The following is a 26,747-nucleotide window of genomic DNA, read 5'->3' on the forward strand; positions in this document are numbered from 1 at the left end:
CTGAGGGGAGTCGCTTCCTGTGAGGTCCCACTTTCCGCCGCCCCTAGGATGAATGTTGTGTTGCTACTCATGTCACTAGCCTCACGAGGAAGGGCTGCCCCATAGGGAGAAGTGATGTGAGCCTATGAATCGTCACAACCCACACAGAGTCCTCGGCTCAGGACCATGAGAAGGGGAAAGAGAAAGGCACTCTAAGCACAGGAATTGGTTCTCTTGCCACCTACTCCACATATCTGATGTGAAGTCACTGGCACTGATGTAGAGTTCTCAGAAAGTCTGCTTCGACACTTTCAAAAGTGAGGGATCAACCGGATTTTTCTCCTCCCTCTGCTGATTTTGATGCATTCTGACTGGCAATGCCTGCTACTTGCCCAACCTTTGACTCTAACAGCCATTCAAATACTGGGTTCCTCTCTGGGTTGAGCTGGGGTGTGGCAGATGTGGTAGACTGCACTCCTTATGCAGTCTACAGAGGTGCGCAGAATGTCAAGGCTATGCTGTGTCGATATGACACCACAGATTTTAGAAGTCTCCAGGGTTACAGTAAAACCACTCCACCTGTCTGCCCGCTTAACTTTTATTTGTTTCTTCTTGCACTGGCTGCTTTCACCTTATTTCTGTTGCTGCTTGAGCTAAGGACAGCTGATGCAACCACATAAGCAGTATTTTTGCCCCTTCTGAATAAGAGAAGGTAAAACTGAAGAAAGTCATCCTCCACTGTGCTTGTGAGCACCTGCCGCTCCAAAACCTCTTTGAAGGGAAGCTTTCCTTCTCCATTCACCTGTGGAGAAGGGATTTTGGCAGGATCAGAACAAGGAGTTGGGGGCATGTACATTGCACCCGTGGGTCCTCCAGGTCATATAGCTAGGATACTATCTTCCACTGTTGTGCATGCCACCCCAAACCTCCCCTTTTATCCATGGCCTTACTTGGACTGCTCCTCTCAGAGGAGAATCAGTTTTTGCTGAAGGGCCAGTGATCTTCTGACATTATTAGACTAACCCACCTACTCTTTGAAAATAATTGCTAGTAAATTCTGTTTCTCCTGTTTTTCTGCGGCAGCTCCAAGTTTCCTCGGCATCCGACACAATTCCTTCTCTTTTTCCCTTGTCAGACTGCTCACATGGCTCTGTATGTTTACCAAGGACGTCACTTGCAGCAGAAGGGGCACCTGTGTCATAACAGTCGTGATACCCCTAATGGCTGTGAGAAATTTAAAAACTACTGTGTGCCTCCAATGAAACTGCTCTTATCGGTCTATGACTCTCTCCTCTCTGCACTTTATGCCACACACACTTCTATTCTTGTACTCTTGGAATTGTCTGCTGCTTTTCATACAGTTGGCCACACACTACGTCTTCTCTCCCTTTTCTCTTTTGGATGTTCTGGTTCTATAATCACTTGGTTTCAATCCTATCGCTCTAATCGCACCTACTCAGTATCCTGGCTGGTGTTAGTTGAGATCCCCTTCCTCTTCTACACGGTGTTCCACAAGGGTCCGTTCTTGGCCCCTTTCTTTTCTCACTGTATACTTCTCCTTTAGCCAAGATGATCTCTTATTTTGGGTTGTCTCATCACTATTATGCCAATAACACCCAACTATTTCTAGCCTTTTCTTCTTTCACACCCAATACACACATAAGCTCTTCCTGTCTTTCTGCGATCAAAACTTGGATGTCGGACCACTTTCTTGTCCTTAATCTATCTAAGACTGAAGTCTTCTTTTTCCTGCTAATACTTCTCCTCTCCCGGTCTGCCCTCCTTTTGTCCTTGTTTCCCCTTTGCATCTGCAGTTCTCAGACTGCCCGTAACCTTGGCCTTTCTCTAGATACTAATCTTTCCTTTGCTCATATCTCGATCACATCTCGTTCTTGTTGTTTTAATCTTTTTAACATTCAGAAAATTAGACCTCTTACCTTCAGTGCCACAAACCTTCTAATCTCTCTCTTGATCTTCTCTTGATTATTCTACTGTGCTGCACTCCACTTTGGTCTTCCGGTCTCTCTTCTAGCTCCTCTTAAATCTATCTTCAATTCGTCTATCCATCTTCTATCTTCTATCTTCTATCCATCTACCTATTTGTGACTCTAGTTTTCCTTCTTTGGCCTCTCTTCGATGGCTACCTTTCCACTCAACTTAAATTCTGTTTTCTCTGCTTAGTATTTAAATCTCTTTATGGACTTGCTCCGATCTATCTTGCCTCTCTTGTTCTACGTCCCTTCTTGTACTCTTGGTTCCCAAACCCACTTTCTTTTAGCTGTGCCTCGTCCCCCATGCGATTCCTCTAATTTCTGTTCTTCCTCTACTGGCTCCTCTTTACTGGAATGCTCTCCCTCTCTCTCTCTCTATGACCTATTCATTCTTACTCCATCTTCTTTTCAAATTTCTTCAACCTTAATTGTATTTTAAGTCATGTTGTAAGTTACATTGTTTTATTGTGTCCACTTGCTCATTTTATTGTATTGTAAATTGGTTCTGTACAGCGGCTTGGCGTAAGGCGCTATATACATAACAAATACGAAAGGACATTTCACAAGATTAAGGAATGCTACAAACATTGGAATTTAACTGAAGGTAAGTAACTTGTTCTTGTCAACACGTTTTTCCCAGAATACAATCTGATTCTTGTTTTAAATGCATATTTCAAACTGAAAAGGTCAACATTGTGGCATTTTGAAATTTTAAAATAAAATTTTAGTTTTGCTTAAGGACCGTTTCATAAAGGTTTGTTCCGTGTCGAGCCATAAAGGGTATTTTCAGTGACTATGTTGTAAGCAATTTTGAAAACGGTAAAGGACAGGGGTCTGCACGTCCAGTCAAGAGCTTCAATCGCACCAGGTTTTCAACATAACCACTGACTATGCAAATAACTCCAATTGCTTTTTTACATTAATTAGATTTACATTTTTTTGTGTGCAATTTATCTGGAAAATATTATGTGAATCTGACTCTCCAAGACCTTTCTTGGAGGCCCCTACCAATTGGGAAGCCCTGATGTCCGGGTACACTAATCTCCCTTTGAGTGGGAGCCTTGGTGTATCCTTTGCACTAGAAGGCCTTTCCCAAAGCCCCATACGAAGATCTTTGGAGCGCAATATCCTTTCGTATTTTTGAAGTCGATAGAAAAATGAATGAAAATCTGTATATATACATTTGTCGAAAATAGGTATTTTGATGTGCATTTTTTTGATGGAGGCACATTCTGCTATTTCCCCCTTTCATAGTCCATTCGAATATCAACTTAGCTATGGCTTACTCGCCACTTGCTGTCTGAAAGCTGGTGCCTAGATATTTAATACCACCCGGCTGTTTCAAATTCCAAGTGTTAAAGTAATTTAAGACCTTCATTATTGACGGGCATAAATTAAGACATTTTTCGCAGTTAATAAAGGATGACTAAAGAGTAAAAGAGTAGAGAATGTGTGCACCTGATGAAGAACCCTTGACAGACTTGTTGAATGCAGGGTAAAGATTAAGGTCTCCATGTGATACTTCTCCAGTGTCGATGCCACGAATACATTGATTATTTTTCGTCAACAGAGGTTTTAATGCAATGGCAAAAAAAGAGGGGCTGCTCCTATCACGATTCTGCTCCTATTTTGTCACTAAGTAGCCTAGATTCTGGGGGTTTGACATTATAAATGAACGTGTCTTTCTCTTGCTTTTTAATAAGCTGTGAAACCGGAATCCTTTACCTCTCGCATGCCAAAAGATGGGTATGCTATAGAAGTAGACGGCCATATCCGTGTAAAAAATGAGTAAAGTGGTGGGGTACCATGACATGGTTAATTATTAAATTGGTAATGGAAAGGTATTTTCAATCTATCCTTAGAGTGGCATCCGTTCTCCAACTTGACAGTAATTGCAGTTATTGCACAGAATGTTTTACTAATAATAAAACATCCCAGCTGTTTCTCAGTGAATTAGGATCTCAAAATTGAGATTTTGATGACCTACCCTTTGTCCTGCTTAATAACATCCCTTCTACATCAGTATGGCATTTTCACATGTCCCTTTCACAACTGGTCTTTCAATTGAATGCTAGGTAAGTAACTGGTTCCCAAGCATTCTCAGATCGACATTGCAATGTCAGCCTTGTAAAAAATCTAAACGTACGGTATCTTAAATCGGAGTAAACCATTTCACCAAATGCTTCATATTGTTTTAGTGTATGTTCTGGTGTGGTCGCTGCTACGCTTGGAACGCCTGCTGACGTCATTAAAACCCGGATCATGAATCAGCCTAGGGACAAGAATGGAAGGTATGGTCGTAAACATGTTTGTTTCCAGAGATGTTGGTCTCATTACTACTGTGTGTTGACTTGCTTTTCATCTTCTATTCTGTTTCATGTTTGTGAGCACTTTTATTGGATTGTAAAATTAAACCAGAACGAGTTAGGTTCCCAAGTTATAACATTTGTATTATCTTAGTCTAGATATTTTCTCAATTTCCGTTACATTACACGTGTACATAGCATGTGCTTGCTAGATCTAGAACTAGTTGTAATGTGCTTGAATGGGTAACAAAGCCACACTGTTAATACAAAAGTAAAAGCTATATCTTCATAAAGCAGATTATACACTAATAAACATATGGACCTTTACGATAACAACAGAATTACAAATCTTCATCCTAGTTTATATGTTGAACATAACTTGGGTACCATTTTGGTTAATTGTCCTTATTCCAAGCTGCATGTCCCCTCTCAAAGATGGCGGTGGTTCATGGGGAGTCGAACAGTCACTCAGGCTGCACCAGAAAAGAGATCCTCCACCCGCTCAATGATGTGGTCAATAAATGGGGTTTCCCCAGTCACCCCCACTCTTACAAAGACCAAGAGCACATGTGCCTCGTAGAGGTATCCAGCTGGGGCTCCCTAACCAGTTAGGAAATTGCAGTAACATAAACGGACAGCTAAGAGAAAAAAAATCCTGAATGGGGTATGCAGAGCCTTGCATGGGACATCAGTCCCAGTGTTGTGTGCACCATAGGGACATGGCCAGCAGACTGGACTTCAAAGATTAACATACGACAAACCAGAATCAAGCCTTCCCATCTGGTGCGCAATTGCAAGCAGCAGCTTTCAGACAACAGAGCATGATCAGAGAGAAGGACGTCCATTCCCAATGAACAAGGCAGAAGGAATGCCAGCACAGAACCTCGTCATAATCCTGAGGCCTTATTCTAACATGGCAGACGTTCACAGGAGCCAGGCTTTAATTTAACATAATTACCCACACCTGAATACCAGGAAAGGCAAGGTCTTCCCACAAGGAGAGGTGGATGCAAGGGCTTGGTCCAGGTCACAAAAACCCCTGAAAGAAAATGGGAACCAATCCGCTCTTATTGCTCTTATCTCCTTATTATCCACAATTTAAAAGACAGCAATACTCCACTAGCATGGTGTGGAGAATGTGAAAAGAGCAGAAGGAAGTGGAGCAGCAGGATGAGAGGAGGAGCAGGTGGGGGAGGTGCTGGAGTTTGAAGACCAGGCGGTTTACATGTTCAGAGACAGTGACCAGGATATTGTTGATTTCAGGGGACCTCAGAGATCCAGCGCCCAGATTTAGAATCCAGGTGAAGGCAAAAGGCCTGCTTAGGGCTGAGGGACAGAAGCTGGCAGGTGCAAGAGTGGTAAAAAGGGTACAACGTCCTTTCATAGCGGGAAGTTTTTTCACTTTTTTTAAACCATTTTTATTAATTTTTAGTACAACCAAACACAAAACAAACCCAACAGTGCATGTTAAATAACTTCAATCCAGTTATGCAATATTGTGAAGTGTCCACTGTCTCCCCTTTATCCCCCCCCTTTAACTCAAGCCTACTTCCCATCGCCCTCCGCTGTTGTTTCCTCTTGCGGTGCTTCCCCTTCTGTATTCCTAGAGGAATCATGTTCACTTAGACAGACAGGATTGGGTGGGGCCAGAGAGTGTGGCCACTAAGTGTCTCCAGGCCGACAGGGTTTCCGCTTCCTCATCCTCCCCCCTATTAGCCGCTTCGTTCCATACTGCCGTTTCTGCTTCTGGCCATTTCTGGAGATCATACCACCAACCCTCTACCCTTGGTCTATTATTTGCTTTCCATCCCATAGCAATTCTACGCTTGGCGAGTATATAGGCCAGGTCCTTGAGTTTGCTCACGTGTTTCAGTGTGCGTGGTCTAGCCCCTACCATACATGCCCACACAGATTCCTCATCCAGCGTGATCCCTTTCTCGGTTAAGCAGTGGGCTACTTCCCCCCCAGAGTATTCCAATATCCCGGCATTTCCAGAACATATGTATCATCCCTGTGTTCACTTCCCCACATTTGGGACATGTTTGGATTTCTGCACTCTTGAATCGAGCAATCCTCTGGGGGGGGGTCATATACGCTCTGTGGGTAACATATAACTGGATCTGTTGCAGCCTCGCATTCCTAGACACTTTTATGGTATTTCTGCACCCTTTCTCATAACCCCGCGTCCATGGGTTCCCCTGCTTCCTCTTCCCAGTCCCGTCTCTCAGCTGGGTCACTTCCTTTCCCACCCTGGACATCAGCAATTCGTAGATTCGAGAGACCTCGTGCCCCCCTCTGAGATATAAATTGTTTCTATGGCCGCTGTTGGGTTCATCCTCTAGCGCTATTTCGGACCATACTTCTTTCACTCGCCGTTTCAATCTAGTGTAAGTAATACATTGCCCTGAGTGTAGGCCTGTTTCTTCTACCAGTACATTGAATTCCATGATCTTCCTGTCTTGCCATACATCTCCCAGTGTTGCAATGCCTACCGGTTCCCAATGTTTTCGACTAGTCTTCCTCAGTTGCTCGTCCCTTCCAGTAAGTGCCACTAACGGCACCTGCGGAGAACACGGGGTCGGGTTCTCCATAATCTGGCAAGCCTTACGCCACAGTTTCCATCCCAGTTCTAACATCCTTGTGCATCCTTTGAGCTCAGGTTTTGGCAGCCATATCCACTCTTTCAGAAATTACGGAGCACTTTCAGCCCTCAATCTGGACTCCGATGTTGAGTCTTCCGTCAACCACTTAGCCACATAGTGCAGTTGGCTGGCCACATAGTAGATCTCAAAATTGGGAAATGTTATGCCCCTTTATCAGACATGTTCTGCAGTTTCCATAGGGCTATTCTATTCCTGGTATTGTGCCATATGAACCCTCTGCATATGCTCTCAAGTTTAACAAAGAATCGCTTAGGTATCAAGTATGGTATGTTCCCAAAAAAGTGTAGCAGCCTCATGGTATGGTATGAATGTGGTATGAAAGTAAGCATGGGTGATATGAACACAGAGTCAAATGTTTTATGGACTGGGATGTATTTCTCTGAGAGAGGAGAGCAAATAACAGATCCTTACTAAGATATTAATCTTATTAATTGTCAATTGATGGAGTACTACAGGATACTGAATGTGCACAGCTAAATTGAAAATGATTGTGAAATGTCTGTTTACAAAGTTTTTTATAAATTATTCAAAAATTCTTTAATATTGTAGATGTGAAAAAAAGTTTTTATTGAGGATATGCTATAAAAATAAATAATTATTTTTGATATAAATCTGTGTAGTATATGAGAATTTAATGAGTATTAATCATATACAAAGGGAAAACCACAAATGGATTTGGGGAAGCAAGTTACCCTGTGAACATAGTATATTGTTAAACAAGTGTTTTTGTAGAGGGCTGTTCACAAGTGGTCGTTGAAACTATTACCTCTGGTCTCTCAAAGTGAGTTGTGTGTGCAGCCTCAGCAATGCAACCATCTTCAAGAGTGCCCCTCTCCCTACCATGGCCAAAGGTAGCTTAGCCCAGAATCTCATGCTATTCTCAATGTTTGTCACTGCCTTCTCTGTGTTATGTTTGTATTCAGCCTCCAGTGTGTGGTAGATATCAATCCCCAGTTATCTGAAGGTCCTAGTCTCCCAGAGTATTTGTAATACTGGTAGGTTTTCTATCGGGATCCCTTTGTATCTTCCCAAGGGGAATATACATGACTTCTTAGAGTTAACTGTGATGCCAGAGAGCATTGCAAATCTCCGCACTGCGTCTAAGATGTATTGCAGGTTTTCCTCTGGAAACCTTAAATATAACAGCATTTCATCGGCATACAATGATTTTATATGTGATCCCCCTTTCGTATAGATCCCCACCTCCTCGTATTATCTCAGATATATCGCTAAGGGTTCCAGTGCAAGAATGAACAGCATCAGGGACCAAGGGCATCCCTGTCTGGAACCCCTTCCGAGTTGCCACCTCTTTGAGATGATCATTCCCGTCTTGACCCTGGCTAGTGGCGTGCTGTACAGTAGTTTCCCCCACTTCAGGTAACAGGGCCCTATTCCATATTCTTTTAGGGCTGCCATCAGCCAGGGACATTTGACAGAGTCGAAGGCCTTCACCGCATCTAATGAAACAATTGCAACTTCTTGCGAGTCTCCTTCTGTTTGTTCTATGACACGGTGGAGCCTTCTAAGATTGTCGAAAAAATGCTTCTATGCGGGACATATCCGGTCTGGTCAGGATGTAAAAGTTTGTTGATGACCTGTCTCGGTCTAGTCTATTCGCCAATACAGCCGTGAGTATCTTACTGTTCTGCTTCAGCATGGATAGCGGTCTATAAAACCCGCAATCCATGATCCGCATTTGAGAAGCGGAATAATAATTGCCTCTCTCAGGGATTCCGGCAGTATCCCCGTTTCTAGCGCTTCGTTCAACATTTCCAGTAGCAGGGGGAGCTCTTCCATCTTACACGTTTTGTAGAACTCACTGGGGAGTCCATCCGCACCCAGGGCCTTGCTAGTAGGTAACCGCTTGATCACTTCTTCTAGTTCCTCCAAAGTGATTGGGGCACCTAGGTTCTCTCTCTCCTCAGCGCTCAATTTAGGTAAGCCAATGTCCTCTAGTGTTTCCATTATCTCGCTCCTTTCACCCTCTGCAACCTCTCCATACAATTGTTGATAGAACTTGCGAAACCCCTCGGTCACGCCCTATTTAGTATCAAGTATTTGTCAGTTTTCCCCCTTTATTGCTCTGATCGTTGATCTGGGTGCCTCATTTTTATACAACCATGCTAACAACCTCCCCGGCTTGTCCCCACCAGCGTGCTGCCTCTATGTATTTCTTGTGATTTAGGTTGCATAATCTCTCCAAGTGTCCTACGCATTCTTGCTGTAATTGGTTTATGGTTTCAGCGTCCTCCGGGGAGTCAAAGACCAACAGTGGGTAAAATACCAGTGACTGTGCTCTATTTTCCAAGCTGGAGTAAAGTTTCTATCACCAGTCATTTCCTCTATGCATGATTGCCTCCAGTTTCGCCTCTGCCTTTTGCAACTCCTGCGTTATGCCACCTTGCAGCCCTTTAGATTTAGATATGGCTGCCCCCCTCACCACCACCTTAAATGCCTCCCACAGGGTGCCTGCCGATTATACGCTACCATAATTATTTTCAAAGTATTCTACAATTTCCTTCTTCAGGTCCCCCCTGAACACTGTATCCTTCAATGCTTCGGCTCTGAGCCTCCACGTTGGGATCCTAGCTCTACGAGGCGAGTGTTGCCACATTACGATCGGTGGCGAGTGGTCTGACCGCACTATCTCTCCCGTCAGTTCAGGGGTAGTAAACATATAATCTAGCCGTGTGTACAAGTTTTGTAGGGCCGAGTAATGAGAATGTCTATCATGTGGGTGGCGTAGCCTCCATATGTCCTCCAAATGCAAATCTCCCAACAGGGTCCTCAAGGTTTTGGCTGCAGGGGTAGGCTTGTCTAGCTTCCTGTCTGATCTGTCCACCCTGGGGTCCAGCGTGCAGTTAAAGTCTCTTCCCTATATAACCGCACCCCCAAGGTACGGGCTAGCTTTGCTATATAAGGTCCTGAAATAGGTAGCAGTATCTTGGTTCGGGGCATATGTATTGATACACAACTCTATTTTCTATCGATCACCACCATCCTCCCATCTGACTCCACGGTGGACTGTAACAACTGAAAGGGGACGTGTGGCGCTATCCAGGTAATTACCCCCCTAGCATATGCCGAGTACGTTGCCCCGATAGTGGTCCCCTTCCATTTCTTCCTTATCGCATCTTGTTTTTCTTTCGTGAGGCGAGTTTCTTGTAATAGGGTGAAGTCTATTCTCTGCCTCCTAAGATGCATCATGATCTTATTCCTCTTCAAGTAACTTTTTTTTTTTTTTTTTATTTGTTTTGGCGCAAGCCTTTACAAAAAAAAAATAATACATTTTCATATACATTTCATTATTATCCACCAACCCTGCCAAACGTTCCTAATTTTTGCTGGATCAATGTTTAAAAATACTTCTGCTTTATTTTATTATGTTAGATTGTCAAACCACTTTCTGTTATGACCTGGGTTGCTGCAAACATCAATGCAGCATTAGTTCCCGAAATGATTCTATCCCAGAGGAAGTCTGTAGCTATGTCTTCCTCCCTCCGCACAAGGTCTCTAAAAAATCTAAGTCGTAGTGGCCATGTGCCTTCACAATCCATTAGAACATGTTTTAGCGTTTGTTTGGCAGAGTTTCCACAGACTGAGCATAGCTTTTTTGCCATGTCCCCTTGGTTGCGTTTTACCAGAACAGCACCACAATGGACAAGGTTCAGTCTCATTCTGAGGAAGTCTGAACGCAGTTTCCTATTAGGGGACTTCAGGAGATATCGGGAGAGACACACAAGTTTCTTTTCTCCTTTCAGGAATGTGTTTTGAGTTGGGTCCTCTCTAACTTTTTCTACCGTTTTAATCCAGTCCCATTGTTCGAGTCTTCTTTTTATTTTAAGTGGGTTTAGGACCAAGATCTCTTCATTTAGATCTACTGCCTCCAGTCTTTCCTTCGTTTTCTCCTCTAATGAGGCGAGGATGGTTGATCTCTTTTGTAGTGCTTCATGTCTAAGATCTCCATAAATTGTCGAGTCTTTACTTGTTATTATTTCTCGATACAATGAGATGAGCTTCCAATCTGCCATACAGTTCAATGACTTTAGACCTAGTTCAAATCTCAGACTTTTTAAGGAGGCACAATTTGGGAGACCCAGAGCTTTTTTCCATAGATGGCCCTCAAACTTGTCCCAGTTTGTAAACCAGAGATCCGGCTTTGCTTCTAAGCCATATAGGATAACTGGGACTACTTTGGCTAGATAAAACTTCACCAATGGGAGAATGGAGAACTTACAAAATGTATAGTTTAACTTAATCATTTGTGATGTAAATTGTTTAATTTTCGCCGTGATTTCATTTTCTGCTTTGTATATTGCTGGATGGGCATGGATGTTATATCCCAAGTATTTTATGGTTTCTACGGTTCTTATCCGTTCTCCTCCCATGTTCCAGTTTCTACATTTTATTTTTGACAGTGGATGTTTGAAGATCAAGATGTTTGACTTAGCCGGGTTAACTGTCAATTTATTTAGTCCCACATACTCATTCATTTTATCCAGTAGATGCTGTAAACCGATCGGTGTTCTATCGAGGAGAACTATATCGTCCGCATACGCAAGCCAGCAGATTTTCCTCCCATTTAGCATTGGGCTTAACAAAACAGATGTTTGCAAAAAAGGGCCCATGTCTGCCAAGAACAGGTTGAAGAACAGAGGTGCTCCCAAGCAGCCTTGTCTTACCCCTCTATTCACTTCAACCAGTCTTGAGAGATGTCCCATTGCATCAAGCCGTATTCTCAAATTAGTATCTTTATATAGTTCCACTAGAATTGATAGTAGTGGTTCTGGCATTCCCCATTTCCGGAGTTTCTCCCAAAGTAGCACTCGTTCTACCTGATCAAACGCTTTGGACAAGTCTATCCAGGCTCCATATAGTGTTTGTTTTTTTCCCCCTCTTTTTTGTTTGTTTAGGATGTTTAGGATCAGTCCATTAATGGATGTTGAGTGGCCTTTGCGGAATCCTGTTTGATAGCGTGACAGAATATTGAACTCTTCAACCCATTTCATGATGTGGTTTAGTAGGAGTTTCATGAAGATTTTACTTTCAATGTCCAACAATGCTATTGGTCTGTAGTTACTTGCTACACTCCGATCCCCAGTTTTAAAAAAGGGTATTATGAGGGCCGTTTTCCAAGATGCTGGAAATGTTCGTTGTTTTAATATTTCCTTAAAAAGAGTGAATAAAAGCTTTGACCACAGCACTGGTTCATTTCTCAATGCCTGGTAAGTCAGGCCATTTAGTCCCGAAGCTTTAGATGTCGAGGAGTTGGCTATGATTTCAAGTATATCCTCCTCCTTAAAGTTAAGTTGCCAATGGATATCTGATTTGTTTCTGAATTCGCAGTTGATGTTGCTCTTGAATGTTTCTGTCAGATATCTCACCCAACTATCTTCTGACACTAGATTACATAATGCTTGTGTCTGACCCCCTTCGAATTTGTTCAATATTTCCCAGAAGTTCTTACTGTTCCTTTCTCTAAGGGTGCTAAGTATGTGCTCGCCATCTGTTTGCATCCGAAGGGCTTTATGCGAGATAGACCATGATTTATAATTTGCTTTTTGGTTTCTTATTCCTCTTCAAGTAACTATTTCGCCCCCTGACATTCCAGGTTGCTATCTTAAGGTCTCCCATCTCTCAACCATACCCAATCCCGCCTCTGTCCTCCGTCTTCTTCCATTGCATGCACAGTAATTCCACTGGAAACCCCCCCCCCCAACTCCCCTCCCTCTCCCCGTCACCCCACTTCCCCAACAGTTGCCCAGCTCCATCCCTGGAGCACAGGCTATCCCGCATTTAGTCCTTTCCTGGCTCTGCTGGTACTAGGAACTCAGCAGGGGGTTAACGGCAACCCAACTAAACTATCTAACGGGGTATGAGTATGGGTCCTCTTTGTCTCCCGTAATTATACCACATTGTGCTCTGCCTGCCCGTGTCCTCCCGTTCCGCCCATAGTACATTCTTCCGCTTGCCCAGTTCTATATTCGAGTCCCAGTATCACATTTTATACAGCACCTCGGCCTCAGGAACCGCTGCCTGACTTGCCCATTTCGCTCTCCCTCTGGCCGTCTGTTCCCGACAGACAGTTCTGTGCATCTAGCCACTCCGTCGCATCCTCCGGAGTCTCGAAGAATAGGGCCCTGTTCTTGTGAAATACTTTGTTTCGCCGGGTACATCAGCATGTATCTATAGCCCCCCTGGCGCAGGCTCCGCTTGACCGTTCCGTAGTTTAGTCACCGTCTCTGCACCAGGCGTGTGTAGTCCGGGTACGCTGCAATAGACGCGGATGCCCTCTGTATTGTGCCCCCTTTCTGGGAAGTGTTCCAGGATTTTCTCCCTATCTCGATAATTCAATATTTTGGCAATGTTCGTTCTCGGGGGAAGGGGGGGGCTCCTGGCGGAGGCCTCCTTGTCAAGGCTCTGTGTGCTCTCTACCGCGAATCCTTAGGTGAGTGCCCCTCCCTCGATTTCTTGCAGAAACATGGTCTCTCTGTAGTCCGTAAGATTTGGACCTTCCTCCCCTTCTGGAAGCCCCACAATGTGTACATTGTTTCTTCGAGCACGCCCTTCGTCTTCCTCTGCTCTGTTTTCCAGGTTGCTCACTTGTTGTTGCAGGGTGTGGAACTCTGAGGCATTTGCCGTGCAGGCAGCTGTGTTTCATTTTACTTCTTTCTCCTGCTCGCCAGTGTGTTCTGCTATTGTTCTTGCATCTTGTCCGAGTAAGTTTACATCCACTTGTAGTACATCAATTTTAAATTCCAGTGATGTTTTGAGTTCAGTCATGGCTGCCACAAGTTTTGTCTCCCATGCCACATTCAGGTCTGCGATCGCCTCCAAAATCTGCTGGTCGTTGCGCGCTGGTGCTGTGTCCGTTTGCATGTTCCTCTCCTTATTTCTGGCCACCTCCGCAGACTGTGGCGTTTTTGTAAATTCTTCCATTGTTGACTGCTTTCCTTTGGTCTTGGGCAGCCTGGATGCCATCACGGTGTCGTCCGATATCTCTTTTCAGGTGGTTGGGGTCAGACTGTCTGGATCTCCCGCTTGCACCTGCTCACCCAATGCCTGGGTTTGTTTGGGGGCTGCCTGCTGTGTTTGCGAAGGATGGGGTGCGTCTACAGTTTACTATGTTCCTTTGGTGTGTAATGGATGAATGTTCGTTCCCGGTGATGGAGTTGTCCTCCTTCTCTACTCCTTTCTGGATTACGGGTCGGCACTGCGCTTCCCAGGCTTAATTTCGGCACCATGCACCTCCCCACTCCGGTGGGTTCTCCTTCCTTGGCTGTGTTGGTTGTTGCTCACTTGTATGCGGCGGGGTGCCTGTCCGTGAGGCACCCGCCTTCGCCTGTTGCCAGGCTTTGGTTCTCACTGTTCTCCAGCATAGGATCTGGCATGGATTCACATGTTCATGAATATTCCCCGTCGTCAGGCTAGGAATCCTCGGTAAAGAAAAAATCAGTATCAGTTTCGTTTCTGATCTGTCTTTCTTAGTAGCAACCAATCACTGGTCTCTGGGTCATACTGCCCCCAGCCAATGACTGCCCTCTCCCTAAGCCCCTCCCCTGGCAGCCATCCTCAGATTTTTACCGCACGCTCAAGTGTTGGAAGTCCTCGTGCTATAGCTCTCGAGCTTTTACTGCGTTTTCGCACTTTTTCAAAGATTTTCACATTTTTCGGTTAAATCGAGCCTCAAGCTCCACCGTTCTACTTCCGATCAACGGGGACCCATTTCAGAATTTTCTACGCCCCTCAAGGGTCACGTTTTTGTCGATTTACGCTTCTTGGAGGATTCCAGAAGATCTGAGGCCTACCATGGACATGGCCCAGGACAAGTGAAGCTCGACGCCCGGATCCAAGCTGTTCAGGAACTGCCCTGGATGCGGGTTACACAACGTTTTCAAGGAGGACGAGCATTTGAGATGTCTCTACTGCCTTCATGAGGACAAGACGCACGTGGAGAAGGACTGTGCGCTCTTCAAGAACCTATCGGAACGAGGGATCATCGTACCCACCTCGCCAGCTGGTTGGAGAAGGGCCCAGCAGGTGAGAAGAAGAAAAGTTCCGAGCAGTCTTCTAAGTCCTGTGAGGGCGCACCGGCGACTGGGGCCCAACAGAAGGCTAAGCACCGCGGGTCCGCGGGCACCGGGAGCGCCGAACGGTCAGGCTCTTCGGCTGCCAGGCAGGGCGCGCCATCCCCGGCACCATCATCCACGAGCCAACGCTCTGGTTTGGGGAAGAGGAAATCTGAGAACCTGGGTAAGCTTCTGGAGAGGCCCCGGTCGATCTCGAAGGATTCAGCCGAGGGGGAGCGAGCCGGTGACCCCTTTCCCCCCCCCCCCAAGGTGAAGGCTTCAAGCGCGCCAAAGGTGGCAAAGGCCTTGGTTCAACCGGCTAAGGCCTCTATCGAGGGAGTCGCGGCGGCCCTGGTGAAGCCTGGGGAGGCTACACCAGTGGAAGCGATCTCGGGGCCCAGAGTTTCCCTGCCACCGCGGAGGGAATCCTCTTTCCAGCCCATCGACAAGACCCCCGTGGAAAAAGATGGGGGGGGGGGGCGGTGGCCATTACGGACACGGATTCAGCCTCTGAGGAGGAGCTGGTGGAAACCGTGAAGAACCTCAACGAGAGGTTCGAGAAGGTACGATCCCACAGGAGAGATCCCGAAGAGGTGGTCAAAGAAAGCGACGGTGGCGCCGACGAGGCCCCAGTGGAGGAGCAGCCTTCCCTCCCGTCGCAGCCATTGCCCGAGCCTCAAGACAACTCGGTGGCATTTTGATGGCAATCCAAACCTTATGCACGGAGATAAGGACGAGATTACCACGAACTCCGGCGGACGATCCAGAACCAGGCCCGTCGGGAAGCCCTCCGAACAAGCGGCGAGTTCATCCCTCCCTGTCCTTCATGCCCCCACGACCTGTCGAGCCTTCATCCCCCTCACCGGATCCCAGGGATGACACGGTGACAGATACGATGGGGATGGATGACGACGGTGGTGACGACAGGACGGACCTTCCATCACCACTCCCTTGGGCTTCCCAGCCCGACGAAATTGGCTCCTTTCACGCCATGATCGCCAGGGCATCCGAGCTCTTCCAGCTATGCCCCGAGGAACAGAAGGAGGGTTTCCTCTATCAACGGCAAGAGGCCAAGAGAAAGACGGTCCTCGCGGTACCGTTACTCAACTATATCTGGGACGAGGGACTTGCGATCCTGAAGAACCCGTCCACGACGCCTGCCAAGAGGGACAGGTACGAGAAGAAGTACCGGGTCCCCGACACCGCCCCTTTGTGCCTCAGGGCTCAACCTACGCCGGATTCATTCATCTCAGCGGCGGCCAAGAAGAAGGCGGCGGGGGTGACAGCCTCAACCTCTACTTCCCCACCTGACGGCGAGGGTAAGAAATTGGACGCCATGGGGCGATGGGTCATCTCATCGGGGGCGCCGACAATTAAGGCGGCCAATGCCTTAGCGATTGTGGCCCGTTACGACAGGGAGCTATGGTACAAGATAGCTCCCCTACTGGAATTCCTACCAGAGGACAAGAGGGCGGAGGCCCTGGAGATTCTGCAGGAAGGTGAGGTGGCGTCACACCACGCCATAACTGTGGCAACGGACATTGCTGACACCGGGTTTCGCCAGTTAGGCAACAGTGTTTGCCTTCGACGACGAGGCTGGCTCAAGGCGACAGACTTCGGTCAGGACGTGCAGACCAGGGTTTTGGACATGCCGTTCGACGGCAACAACCTGTTTGGGGAAAACGGTGGATGAGTCACTGCAGGCCATCAAGGCCGACACAGAGACGGCCCGAGCCCTGGGAGTCCTTCAGCAACGACTGCCCTTTTGGAGCGCCGGAGGCAGACAGGGGGCCTCCAAGGGATCAGGCGGTGGCTTCTCTACGTACCACTAGGCGGCCCGCTCCTCATCCCAGGAGGCTTACAGAGGTTGCGGCAAGCAAGGAGGATCTTGGCGTCGTCGCCAAGGAGGCCAAGGCGGCAGGCTGCCTACAAGCAAGATTGAACCGGCCGTAGGGTCGGGCCCCCACCGAAGCACCCCGGTGGGAGGCCGGCTGGCGAAGTTCGTCAGCGTGTGGGAATCCATCTCCACCGACCGTTGGGTGCTGGATGCCTTGGCCCACGGGTACACTCTCGAATTCCAAAGGAAGTGTCCTTGCATTCCTCCCGTGGCCAGGAAGGAAAATCACGTCCCTCAACTGCTGTTGGAGGTAAAGGCGATGCTCAAGAAAGGTGCCACTGAGCTCGTCCCCAAGAGGCTCCGGGGCTCTTGAGTATACTCAAGATACTTCCTCGTCAGAAAGAAGACAGGCGGTTGGCGCCCCATCCTGGATCTAAGTCGGTTGAACAAATACATCAAGGCACAGAAGTTCAGGATGGTCACTCTCCAGCATGTGCTGGGACAGCTGGAGGAGGGCGACTTCCTATCGTCGTTGGACTTCGAGGATGCTTATTTCCCCATCCTAAAAGGACACCGAAAGTTCCTCAGATTCGTGGTCCAAGGATGCCACTACCAATTCAGAGCTCTAACATTCAGATTGAAATCGGCACCCAGGGTGTTCCCCAAGTGCCTAGCACCAGTGGCGGCGCGGCTGCGCTTGCAGGGGATCCACGTCTACCCCTACCTGGACGACTGGCTCATCCGTGCAAGGACAAGAGAACTCACCGTCGAGCACACAGCGAAGACCGTCCGCTTACTCACGGAGCTGGGTTTCTCCATCAACTACCCGAAATCCCATTTGGTTCCGTCGCAGGTGGCACTGTTTCTGGGAGCGAAGCTGGATACAGTAGAACGATTGGCGTCTCCGTCAGAGTAAAGGACGAAGGCCATCTTGGGCAAGGTGCAGTGCCTGGTAGCTACGGACGTGGCCAGGGTGAGATCCATCAAGTCCCTCCTCAGTATGATGTCCTCATGCATCTATCTAGTACGCCTGTGCAGGCTACGGATGGGTCCTCTACAGGAGTTCCTCGACACCCACTGGATGCAAGCGGCGGGCAGCTTCGAAGACAAGATCCCGCTCAACAAGGTTTTCTGTCCGGCGATTCAGTGGTGGGGCACCCGTGCACACCTCACGGCGGGCACGGACTTCCAGACCCTGGCACATCAGGAGACGCTGACGACGGATGCCTCCCTGGAGGGATGGGGTGCGCACACCGGAGATCTCCATGCAAGAGGCCTTTGGCTCCCGGAGGAGAGGTCTCTCCACATCAACATCTTGGAGCTCTGCGCCGTGTTCTGGGCGCTCAAGTCGTTCCTCCCGTCCCTCAAGGGCAAGGTCGTGAGGATCTTCACCGACAACACCACCACAATGTTCTACATCCGGAAGCAGGGAGGCACCAGATCCCCAGCCATATCCAAGGAGGCCCAGGATCTGTGGCACTGGGCCGTCATCCCAGGGGATGTTTCTGGTTCCTTTCCATCTGGCAGGAATAAAAAACACCCGCTCAGCAGGGAGCTGCGCTCGTGCCACGAGTGGGAACTACGCCAGGATCAAGTGGATCGGCTCTTCCAACGATGGGGCAAACCCCAGATCGACCTGTTCGAAAAGGCGACGAACTCCAAGTGCCAGAGGTTTGCCAGCAGGTTCCCCCAGCTGAGGAGCATGGGCGATTCTTTCTCGTTCCCCTGGGACGGCCTGTTCCTTTATGCGTTTCCTCCGTTGCCGCCGCTGCTGCTTCGACTAATCAGCCAGCTCAAGAGGTCCCAGTGCATGATGATCCTCATCGCACTGGTGTGGCTGAGACAGATCTTGTTCCCGGACCTTCTGGACCTCTCAGCGTCCCCACCAGTCAAGCTGTCGACGGACACAGATCTTCTCTCCAGAGAGGGAGGCACCATTCTTCATCACGACCCGGAGTCGCTGAACTTGCATGCCTGGCTCCTGCAGCACTAGAGTTTGGAGGGTACGATATCCCGGCTGACTGCAGAGAGGTGCTTGCAAAGGCCAGGGCGTCCTCAACTCTTAAGTGCTACGGACATAAGTGGAAGAGGTTCTCTGTCTGGCGCCGTGCACAGATCAACCCTCTACGGATTACGGCACCTCAAGTGCTACCATACCTACTGTCGCTGGCCAAAGCTGAACTAGCTCACGCTTCCATCAAGATACATCTGGCAGCGATCTCCCGATAAACCAGAACTGCAGGACGGCCGTCCTTGTGATCTCATCGACTGGTGAAGGAATTTATGAAGGGACTGTTCCGATCGTTCCCGCCGGTGAAGGCTCCAGCCTCAGCGTGGGAGCTCAACGTGGCGCTGACCAAGCTCATGGGGCCACCATTCGAGCCTTTGCATTCGGCTCCGTTGAAGTTCCTGTCATGGAAGACAGCGTTCCTTGTGGCCATCACCTCCGCACGACGCGTGGGAGAGATTCAGGCCCTATCCTGCAAGCCTCCATACTTGACTTTTCACGATACGAGGGTGGTGGTGAGGACGCACCCCTCTTTCATGTCCAAGGTGCCGTCGGACTTCCATCTTAACGAGCCCTTGGTGTTGCCAGTTTTCTTTTCGTCGCCTTCGTCGCCGGCCAAGAGGACTTTGCACTTGCTGGATGTAGCTAGAGCGCTTAAGTTCTACGTGGACCGAACGAAGAGTTTTCGGAAGACATCACAGCTATTTGTGAACTTTGTACCTGTGAAACAAGGGAAGTCTCTCTTGAAGGCTTCCATTTCCAGATGGCTCTCCGGCTGCATCATGCACTGTCATCGGTTGGCCAACCGACCATTGCCTGGCCGTCCGAGAGCCCATTCGACCAGAGCGATCGCTGCTACTACGGCGTTCTTGTCTGGTGTGCCCCTGCTGGACATCTGCAGGGCTGCTACGTGGAGGTCGACGCACACCTTCACGAGATTCTACTGCGTCGAACGGGATTCCAGGGAGGAGTCCAGAGTCGGCCGAGCAGTGCTGCGCAACCTGTTCGCCTGAAGGTGGGCCTGGTGAGGAGGTAAGAGTTGCTTAATGTTGAGCCTTTTGCCACCTCCTGTGGTTGTGCATGTGTGTACTGCTATGTATTCTTTATTCGTGAGCATGTGAATCAATGCCAGACCCCATGCTGGAGAAGGAACAAGTTACTTACCTGTAACTGTTGTTCTACAGCATGGGTCTGGCATGGATTCACATGCGAACCCTCCCTCCTTCCCCTCTGCGGCTCTTCACTTGGTCATATTGCCACTTTACATGCTACCAAATCTGAGGATGGCTGCCAGGGGCGGGGCTTAGGGAGAGGGCAGTGATTGGCTGGGGGCAGTATGACCCAGAGACCAGTGATTGGTTACTACTAAAAGAACGATCAGAAACGAAACTGATACTGATTTTTTCTTTACTGAGGATTCCAAGCCTGACGGGGAATATTCATGAGCATGTGAATCCATGCCAGACCCGTGCTGGAGAACAACAGTTACAGGTAAGTAACTTGTTCCTTAGTGGGTCAGTGCACTGTGCTGTTCCTCCGGCGGTATTCATCCACCGGCGTGGGGTGTTGACTCTGACTTACCTGGGGTAGTCTCTATCAGCCTTTCTGGTGCGCGTACTGCTGTTCTGGGCCCCTGCGCATTTTCCTTCTTGGCCCTGTGTCCGCCTCCGTGCGGGGTGGTCGATTTTTGCCTCAGTGTCTTCTATCCTGGTCGTGCGGTGTTGGTGCGCATTCCTCTATCCCTCTGTATTTTCCAGCCACCCGCCGCCTCCCCTCCTCATGCTACACTCTTTTGTTGGAGGCGTCTTGTTATCCTTGTTCGCCTTGGTTGCTGGTCTGGGGAGTCAGAGATGTGGCTTGCACTTTCCAAACAGGCCGCGCGATCGTCCCTCCCGTGGTCGGCCACCGTGTTGCTGCCGGCACCTCTGAGTTGTTGTAGTAGCTCCCGTGCACCGGCCGTACCTGCAATATGCGCCCACTGTCTTGTATGGCACAGGTGATGTGCTATGTGGCTCTACTGCTCACCCGGCTTTCCCGATCACGTCTCTATCTTGTGTAATGTTCGGGCTCCAGTGCGGCTTGTAGCTCTCACTGCCCTCTGGCCGTCATTTCCTCAGCTGCGTACCTGTAATCCGTGAGGGGCCTCTCATCGCTCCTATTGCAGTGTGTTATATGCGCTCAGGCCCGTCGCCTCGCTCTCTCAGGGTCTGTCTCCCAGATCCTTTGTCCTCTTGGGCGGCCATTTTGCCTGGGCGTTCGTCCAGATCTCGCTGTTAGTTTTTCGCTGATAACTTTTTTCTTTCTGCTCGTTTCTGGCTTCCTCGTGGTACGCTGAGTGCAGCTCCCTTTCACACAGCTGCCACTCTATTTGGGAGATGTATGCTGTGTTTCTGTCGGGCGGGCAGTCCCAGAATGATATCGGATCTGCAGGAGCTCGGGAGCGACCCGACCTCTTACATGGCTAGTTAGCCACACCCCTGCAAATTTTTTAATGGAAAAAAAACACATCTAATTTTTTGGGGGGGTTAGAAAATTATATGTATGGGATGTTGATCGATTAAAAAATGTAAGGGAATGGGCGATTTGGGGGTGCCCCCAAATTTTTTTTTATTTTTTTAATTCAATGTATTTTTCATTAAAAAAAATTGCGGTAAAAACTCTGCAAAAAAACATCCCGCAATGAAATGACATGGAACCGTAAAAAGGGTGCTGTGATGAGTATGGGGTACTACAATCACCTTGAAGTTGCTGAAGTGTCAGTGGTTCTAGATCCCCCTAGGATTGAAAAGGGGTCAGGGTTGTGGGGGGTCAGACTAGGGTATTGTGAGAAGGCAATTTCGAACCCATGTATCTTGCACAACAATTCAAAAAGTTGGGTTCCGGGGCTCTAGACGCCCCTGAGACTTAGTTACTTAGTTGTGCTTTGAAACCTTACTTTCTAAAACAGAACCAGGAGATTTGGACTCGGGACAATAGGTCCTTCTAGCGGAGGATGAATATTTGTGTTGAACCCATCTGTACTCTGTTTTGATTGTATAAACCTCTTTTGCTTTGTATGCGGAAAACCATATATACAACAGGATTTCTCCCAACCTCTTGTTGGACACCAAAAATTTAAATATCGTCAAACCCCAGGATGTGAGGCAGGCACTGACCAACCAGGTGACGGGTTTTGTAACATTTCAGATGAGTTCAGCTGTCGGGGTGTCGGCACAGGAAACCATTGAAAAGGGACTCTTGGGTTGAGTGAGCGATATATATTGTATGTTCCTACCCTGTTGCCTGAAGGACTTCTGTTCCATTATTTCAAAAGTCTCAGCCTTCTACGTTGTGCGAGTTCCAATCCTGGTCTCATATTGTGGTGTCCATTTCTGTGCACAGAGACATGAAATTTGGAAACCATTGAAAAGGCCAGAGACAATTTGAAAATCTGTAATTATTTGACAATCTTAACATTTGATTGCAACATACCAGAAGGTAAATAGCTATTCATAATAATCCATTGACCCAGAGCTTACCTAAGGGTCTTCTCTCTGGACAACAGTATTGCTCTAAACGTGTTTACAATTTAAACTAAAACCCTAAAAGGATATGCCTCTTCTTAGTTAGAATCCCTCCAAATAGATTTTATATACATCTTATGTAGATAGGGCAAGAATCCAAACAGAATTTTATTTTTTTTAACTGGATTCGTCTAATGGTCCTAGTTTTCACCATTCGCTCCTGCCTAAACTTCAAATTTCCAAATTACTCCAAAAAAACATGCCTTTGCAGAAAAATAAAAGATGGTGCACCTGTAAGACTTTAGAAACGTGTTTCAGGAGTTATTCCTCTTAAACCTAGATTGAGAAAATGCGCTGCTTGCTGGCCTTACTATATCCCTTTAGTTCCTATAAATGCAAGCTTCAATGCTGCTGCTGGCCTAATTTCTGGAGAAATCCTCGGGAGGATAGCTCGGCGGCAACGTGCTCGCCTTGGAAGCAAGATGTGTTGCAACACAGGTTCGATCCCCGGGTCTGCGCTTAGAAACCACTGGGTATTAAGCGCGTTATAAATAACCAATTACAATTACAACGTTCTTCCATACCCGACTTAACCTACATTGACTACTTGCAGGCATTTCTTCTCAACAATATTCTGATTGTCACCAGGGTCTCTTTATAGAATGCTATAGCATATTCACCAAAAAAAAATCTTGACTTTGTCTTTGGATTACCCATATACGTGTGAAAAAGACATAGGAAAACGTACATGGCACACGAATAACAGCAGCTCTGAATGTTCAGGTCGTGCATAAAGAAAAAAATCACAGGTGGTCAACAATGACCATTGTTGACCACCTGTGACTTTGTTCTTTATGCACGATCTGAACATTCAGAGCTGCTGTTATTCGAAATGCCCTCGCATCCCTTTCGCGCGACTAGAAATGCATTGTATCGAAGACCTAATGCGTTTGCAGACCTGGAAATACTGCAAACGGTAATGTGATTATCGCACGTCTGGTGTTTCAGGAAATTGAAATCTCACGAGTCTATTCAGCCAACGTGTAGCCTATATGTGACTCACATGCCCTCCCAAGCTCTCCAACAACCCCATTTATTATGCATAGTGATGTTTCTTCAGTTTGTCATATTTTTTGCCTGCAATGTAATTTTAGTTCCTCGTGTTATCACGGTGCCCATAACTGCAATCAGTTGTTTTGTGATAGATGGACATGCTTAAACCCACTTTTCGCACTCCAACTTTTAGCACAGCACCTCCATAATAGTTAGCAGATTACCACGCTGTAACTGAGTTCTCGCCCAAACAATCACGATCTTGCTAACAATCGCACACAGCGCTCCCCACCCGGCACACAATGACATTTAAATAAAAGGGAGCGATAAGTCCGATTTCAAAATAAAGAAATTCTCCAACATAATGTATTGAATTCATTTGATATTTTATTTCTAACGCGCTCGTACACATGTGTTTCAGAGCGCGATAAGGCAAGGAAGGGGAACAGGGGAGAACAACAACGACGATCTTACTAGGCCCAGTGACATTGAGAACGCGCAAGTGCATGGTAGAGGAAAAGTGCATGGGAGGGGGGAGAAATGGAAAGTGCGGAGCAAAGAAGAAACGGATAAATAGTAATGTAACGTTTATTATTGAACCGTAGAGCCCACAGCTACAACCGATGCTTCGAGATCTTCGTGTGCCTCAACTCTAGGCACAGATGGTCACAGTAGCCCTGTGTGCAGTTTATCATGTAAGGTCCAGACTATATTCTGCGTGGTCCCTAGACAGCCTACAGTTCTTTAAGATGATGATAATGGCAGTTATCCTCTACACAAATATAACTTTTATGTTCTCACCTTCTAATTTCTTCTGTGTTTAAAGTGGGCTGTGTGGCATTGACTTCAGTATAGAATGTAATCCACATGGTGTCATGGAGGTAGAATGTGTGGTTATGAGTGGGTGGCTCGGATCTAGAATGAGAGAACAGTAGGGGGAGCTGGAAGCAGCTGAAGGATCTGGGTGACCCATTTTACCCACCTATTGTTTGACTATTTTGCAGTCCTAATAGAGCAAGTATTTGAAAGTGCCCAATGTACATGCGTACCTTATAATACTGGCGACGAGGAGCTCTTTGCTGGGGCCGCTGGTAGGTCTGATTTGCCATTGCCAGGAGTGTGGATTACGTGGTTCTCCCTCATGAAGCTGTTAGCAAGAGTGGCAACCGAGGACACGGTCTAGTCCTCAAACATGGCCGCCGCCGCTTTATGGCATTTCTAGAACGCGCCGAGCCATGCGCTCAGCGCGTTGTATCTGCTCTTTCCTGGTACCCAGCTGCTGCTTTTCCTCGCAGTTCCTTTGTTTCTGATTATTCTCAAGAAGCCAGCTCTCGGGCTGTTTTCCCTGTGCCTATCTCCTTGTTACTCCTGTCTGTCCCTCCTTCTACTTTTCAGCTGCGCTTTTCATCCGAATCGCCTTTTCGGCTTGTACACGGCTTCTCTCAGCCAGGTACGTCTTCTCTATAACTCGCCAGCACTCGCTGCCTTTTCGTTTCCTTTGTTTGTTTTCCGTACCGGACCGTCCGTTTGAACCATCCAGTTCTGTCTCTTCCTTTTCTGTACAACTGCACTTGCTATAGCTGCCCTGGCGTTCAGTCTTCCCACTTCTCTGTAATTCCTCTGTTTCTCTGTAGTACTCTTCCTGCACCCCTCTCGGAACCAGTGCCCAGACTTTTTCTTTTCTGTCCTTGACTACTTACCACGGCCACACACTGTCGCCGGATTTCCACCTGCAATTCTTCCATCATCACTTGGATTATATCAACTCCTTGGAAGCCTTACCGTCCAACACCGGCTCTTGTCCCAGTCGAGAGCTGAAACAGGACACTTTAAGAACTCCTTCTGAGATCTGAACTACTGGAGGGTTTTTTGGTGACAAGACGCTTTTTCCCTGTATTTGAGGCTGGCTCCCTGGGGTTCCCTTTGGCTTGGATACCAGATCCTGCCAAGGTGGCCTCTGGGGGAGCCCGGTCCTTACCTGCACGATAAGAAGGACAAAAAGGGTAAAGATGAGAAGACACAGAGAAGAGTTATCTGAGACCTGGGAGAACTCATTTGAAGACAGAGGTGAGGATGGATCACGGGAGGGTTCACCTGACAAGGCCAGATTGGACAACAGCCTAGAGTTTGAAGGGTGGAGAGTTTTGAAAAGTCTTCCTAAACCAAGTACTCTTGTTGGAAATGGTGAAGGAGAGGGACATGTTGGTGGCAAGGCACTGAATCCCTATGAGATCATCATGCGCAAGATGGATATTCACTTTGAGAAGAAAACAAGCATCATTCTGGAAATATATTATTTTGGTATTAGCGAGCAAGGTGTTGGTGAATCCATTGAGGATTTTATAACTGGATTATGACAATTGGATAATACGTGCAATTTTGGTCTGATGTACAACAAGCTCCTCAGGGATCAGTTCATGTTGAAAGTCTGCAAGTAAACTAAGACCACTCCCAGCACAATTACATATCAGTCCTATGGCAAAGTAATATCAGAAATTGTAAGTACCAAAGCCAATATCTCTTTCCAAAATGCCTTCAAAACTGTATTGGTCCACTAAATGTGGAGCGTGGTGCCTGACTGCACCACAGTTTTTCCAGCACACAGGATAAATGTGGTTGGATACATCTTACTTGTCTTGGGTATCCTCATAGAGACATTTTGAATGAGTCCCTAAATTGTACACAATGTGACGATTTGGCAGTTCTTTGTAAGATTTAAGCCTGTGAGGATTTGGGAGCTCGTATTCCCATCACACCATAATGATTGTTCGAGGGGATTGGGTCCTCCGACGTATTCCATATCTATGACAGTACTCACCACAGCTGTGCTGCTTCGGAAAATCTTTCGGCGCCTGCGTCGATGATGTCGATACGCCGCCCTCGAGGACCTCCTCCGACGGCCGACGTCACTGGATGTTATAAGTAGGACGCACGACGCCCGTAGCCTCAGTTCCGTTTTTTCCATGAACGTGTTCGCTTCGGAGATCTCGCCACGCCTCGACTCTTCGGAGATTCTGTTCTTTACCGGTTCTTCGAACCTGTTCGTTTGTGAAGTATATTCTTTGTGAGATGTCTACCTCGTCTTCCACCCCGCGTCCGGGCTTTAAGAAGTGCGGGGACTGTGGGTCCAAGATGTCGGTGACGGACTCGCACGACGCCTGCCTCTGGTGCCTCGGGGAGGCCTATGACACGGATGACTGTGTCAATCTGCCAGTCGCTTACCTCCAAAGCCTTGCGGGAGCGCAAGAAGTTGTTGTCAGTAGGTAAGGTGTCAAAGCCATGGAAGTCGAGGTCTGCGGGGCTTTCGATGGACGATACGAGGGGCGACTCTCCGCATT

The 26,747-nt window shown here is 47.6% G+C and overlaps 1 protein-coding gene across 3 annotated transcripts in view; it reads left to right on the top strand.

Moving 5' to 3' along the window:
- Positions 1-26,747, top strand: part of SLC25A27 (solute carrier family 25 member 27) — a 575,367-nt gene that overhangs the window by 485,554 nt on the left and 63,066 nt on the right. For all 3 annotated transcript variants that reach the window (XM_069605807.1, XM_069605806.1, XM_069605808.1), the window contains one exon: positions 4,169-4,261. In XM_069605807.1, the coding sequence (XP_069461908.1) occupies positions 4,169-4,261 (93 nt within the window). The remainder of the gene's footprint in view (positions 1-4,168; positions 4,262-26,747) is intronic.

The sequence above is a fragment of the Ambystoma mexicanum genome, chromosome 4p, assembly GCF_040938575.1.
Source record: "Ambystoma mexicanum isolate Mex_15411 chromosome 4p, UKY_AmexF1_1, whole genome shotgun sequence".
Lineage (NCBI taxonomy): Eukaryota > Metazoa > Chordata > Amphibia > Caudata > Ambystomatidae > Ambystoma > Ambystoma mexicanum.